Source organism: Colobus angolensis, unplaced genomic scaffold, assembly GCF_000951035.1.
Source record: "Colobus angolensis palliatus isolate OR3802 unplaced genomic scaffold, Cang.pa_1.0 Scaffold24, whole genome shotgun sequence".
In the NCBI taxonomy this organism is placed as follows: Eukaryota; Metazoa; Chordata; class Mammalia; order Primates; family Cercopithecidae; genus Colobus; species Colobus angolensis.
In genome coordinates, this window is record NW_012115599.1 from 14,276,847 (window position 1) to 14,280,648 (window position 3,802).

Consider the following 3,802-nt stretch of genomic DNA (forward strand, 5'->3'; position numbering starts at 1 on the left):
TCGCTCTGTCGCCCAGGCTGGAGTGCAGTGGCACAACCTCGGCTCACCGCAACCTCCACCTCCTGGGTTCAAGCAATTCTACAGCCTCAGCCTCCCAAGTAGCTGGGATTACAGGCATGTGCCACCACACCCGGCTAATTTTGTATTTTTAGTAGAGACGGGGTTTCACCATGTTGGTCAGGCTGGTCTCAAACTCCCAACCTCAGGTGATCCACCCGCCTCAGCTTCCCATCTGGTGTAACCAGCCACCGCGTCTGGCCCATATTTGGGATTTTTAAACAGGTAAATGATGGGATCAGACTTGTAGTCACCTTGTTTGGCTACAGTTTGAAGGAGGAGTTGAAGGAATAGGGAGATCAGATAGGAGGGCTGTTGTAATTGTCTAAATGTACATTGATGAGAACCTGAGTTGGAAACAGATATGAGATCTGTTAGGTCCTGGTGGGTAAAGCACATAGCACATAATTTTTGACAATTTGCTTGTCTATCATTGGACTATAGGCAATTTGAGGGCAGGGACTGCCTGTCTTGTTCACCATTCTGTCTTCTACCAGGATACTTTGAACATCTTCAGTGCTCAATAGTTGCTGAATGAATAAATGAATCTGAGTAACTCCAAGGGTTTGCTGTTAGTGTCTGGTGGGCTTGGTGATCATTCATCAAAGACAGGGAAGATGGGCATTGGAGCAGGGTGGGGAATGTTGCAGAGATGCTATTGACTTGGGGTATGCTAAGTTAGGTGTAACTATAGCAAACATGTGTGTAGACTGTGTTCCAGACAGTGTTCTAAGCACCCTTGATATTTAGGTGTCTCTGTTATCTAAAATTGGGAACTGAATAGACTTGAGTAGCAAGAGGTATTAATGATTTAACCCTCACAACAACCTCATGAAGTAGGTACTATTATTATTATCAACTTTTAATTTTAGAGATTAGGAAGCTGAGCCATGGAAAAATGAAGTGGCCCAAGGCCATATAAATAAGCTGCAGAGGGGATTTGAACCAGGTCAGCCAGGCTCCAGGCACTTAGCCACTGCACTGTACTGCTTCAGTAGAGCATAGAGGTCTGTGCTCAGGTCTAGGCTATAGCTGGAACCTTCTAGAGTCAGTAAATATTCTGTACAGCACCACAGGACTGACAGTCATGGCTCAATCATTGTCTTCACCCATAATCAAGAAAGGCCTGGTTCCTCAAGGGTGGTGCCTGGAGATAGAGTGGTTCAGGTTGTGTCAGAAGTGACCTCGGATTCTGCAGTCCCGAGCTTGAGTGTGCTATGTGTTCAGAGTAGGCTTCAAAGGCCATATACCCTCATTGCCCCTACTCACCACCCCTAGACCTCTCTGCTAACCCTCAGCCACACTAGGTGCCACTCAGTCGCAGAGCAAAAGGAGTTTGCAGGGAGGACTAGGAAATGGTGAGTATCAGAAAAGGTGTCCTCTGAGGGGTGGGTAAAGTGCAGTTTAGTCCTCCCCAGTAACTGCATTTCTCTATTTTTTTCTCCTTCTTTTTCTCCCTCATGCCCCTCCCAACCCCTCATCTCCCTATCTTCCTCAGTGGTACTGACTGTCCTCACCCGTACCCCTTCCCCTCGAGTGAGACTGGGACAAGATGCTCTGCTGGACTTGAGCTTTGCCTACATGCCCCCTACCTCTGAGGCCGCCTCATCTCTGGCTCCGGGTCCCCCTCCCTTTGGGCTAGAGTGGCGACGCCAGCACCTGGGTAAGGGACATCTGCTCCTGGCTGCAACTCCTGGGCTGAATGGCCAGATGCCAGCAGCCCAAGAAGGGGCCGTGGCATTTGCTGCTTGGGATGATGATGAGCCATGGGGCCCATGGACCGGAAATGGGACCTTCTGGCTGCCTAGAGTTCAACCCTTTCAGGAGGGCACCTATTTGGCCACCATACACCTGCCATACCTGCAAGGACAGGTCACCCTGGAGCTTGCTGTATACAGTGAGTTGGGGGACAGAGGTCTCCAGGGGTAGAGGGTGGGCACTGAATTGTGGGGACTGTGATAGGGGGAGGGATGATAGAGAAGAGGGTGCCTGGGTAAGTACGTAGAGATAGAAACGGATTCCTGGAAGTCAGAGGGGTAATGGGAGGCTAGAAGGTTCCTGGGAATTTGAGGGGCTTTGGCATGGGTATTTCTGTGATGCACCAATGGAGAGACAGTGGGTTCCCCATTTCAGGAGAAGAAACCCGACCTTCTTTAGTTCTAAGGAAGCCAGAAGGCAAACTGAGGGTCTCTTAGGGAGGACAGTATGGACTGATTTCCCTATGTTCATTTCGTCCTCTTTCCCCAGAACCCCCCAAAGTGTCCCTGATGCCAGCAACCCTTGCATGGGCCGCCCCCGGGGAGGCACCCCCGGAGTTGCTCTGCCTTGTGTCCCACTTCTACCCTCCTGGGGGCCTGGAGGTGGAGTGGGAACTCCGGGGTGGCCCAGGGGGCCGCACTCAGAAGGCCGAGGGGCAGAGGTGGCTCTCGGCCCTGCGCCACCATTCCGATGGCTCTGTCAGCCTCTCTGGGCACTTGCAGCCGCCTCCAGTCACCACTGAACAGCATGGGGCACGCTATGCCTGTCGAATTCACCATCCCAGCCTGCCTGCCTCAGGGCGCAGCGCTGAGGTCACCCTGGAGATAGCAGGTAAGAGCTGGGAGCTCCGCGGAGCCTGAGCCAACATCCAGGAAGACAGGAGCTCACTCTCATCCCTTCTGCTGCCAGGTCTCTCAGGACCCTCCCTCGAGGACAGCATAGGCCTTTTCCTGTCTGCCTTTCTTCTGCTCGGGCTCTTCAAGGCGCTGGGCTGGGCTGGTGAGTGTGAGCCCCACCCTGACCATGACCTGAGGCTGGTGGACTTTTTCCCCCTCTACTCCCAGAAGCCTGATACCCATCCCTCTGCCCTCCACCTCTACCACTCCGGCATCCCATCCCTTCTCAATCTTTTCCCACAGCTGTCTACCTGTCCACCTCCAAGGATTCAAAGAAGGTACATTGCTCCACCACTTTGTATCTTTCCCTTGTCACTTTATCTCCTCATCCTATCTCAAAACCCATGGAGGGAGGCTGCTGGTGTGGTAGGCAGAACCTAGGCTTGGAATTCACACTGATCTGGGTTAACACCTGGCACTACATCCTAACTGTAGGATTCTTTGTGCATGCTACTTAATCTATATCTGTTTCCTTGGGTGTAGGGATTTTAAAAAGTTACTTAGGCAGTGCTGTCCAGTAGAAAGATAATGCAAGCCACATATGTAAATTTAAATAATCTAGTAGTCACATTAAAAAAATAAGCAGAAACAGATAAAATTAACTTAATAATATACCTTATTTAATCTAATAATTCTGGTCCCTTAACTGAAATGCTTGGGACTAGAAGTGTTTTTGGATGTTGGATTTTTTTCAGGCTTTGGAATATTTGCATATATAATATCTTTGGGATCACACCCAAACCTAAACACAGAAATCATTTATGTTTCCTATACACATTATACACATGGCCTGAAGACTTTGTTTTCTTTTCTTTTTTTTTTTTTGAGACAGAGTCTCTGTCGCCCAGGCTGGGGTGCAGTGGTGTGATCTCGGTTCATTGCAACCTCCACCTCCCGAGTTCAAGCGATTATCCTGCCTCACCTTCCCGAGTATTTGAGATTACAGGCACCCACCATCATGCCCGGCTAGTTTTTTTTTTTTTTTGAGACGGAGTCTCGCTCTATCGCCCAGGCTGGAGTGCAGTGGCCAGATCTCAGCTCACTGCAAGCTCTGCCTCCCGGGTTCACGCCATTCTCCTGCCTCAGCCTCC

General features: G+C 50.3%; 1 protein-coding gene across 4 annotated transcripts in view; it reads left to right on the forward strand.

The window, feature by feature from the left end:
- Positions 1 to 3,802, forward strand: part of TAPBP (TAP binding protein (tapasin)) — a 13,445-nt gene that overhangs the window by 8,005 nt on the left and 1,638 nt on the right. For 2 of the 4 annotated variants that reach the window (XM_011945487.1, XM_011945489.1), the window contains 4 exons: positions 1,556 to 1,954; positions 2,305 to 2,646; positions 2,725 to 2,814; positions 2,955 to 2,989. In XM_011945487.1, coding sequence (XP_011800877.1) covers positions 1,556 to 1,954; positions 2,305 to 2,646; positions 2,725 to 2,814; positions 2,955 to 2,989 — 866 coding nt within the window. Of the gene's footprint in view, positions 1 to 1,555; positions 1,955 to 2,304; positions 2,647 to 2,724; positions 2,815 to 2,954; positions 3,304 to 3,802 lie in introns of those variants that run through there. The other 2 variants (XM_011945485.1, XM_011945488.1) reach the window with 1 other exon arrangement.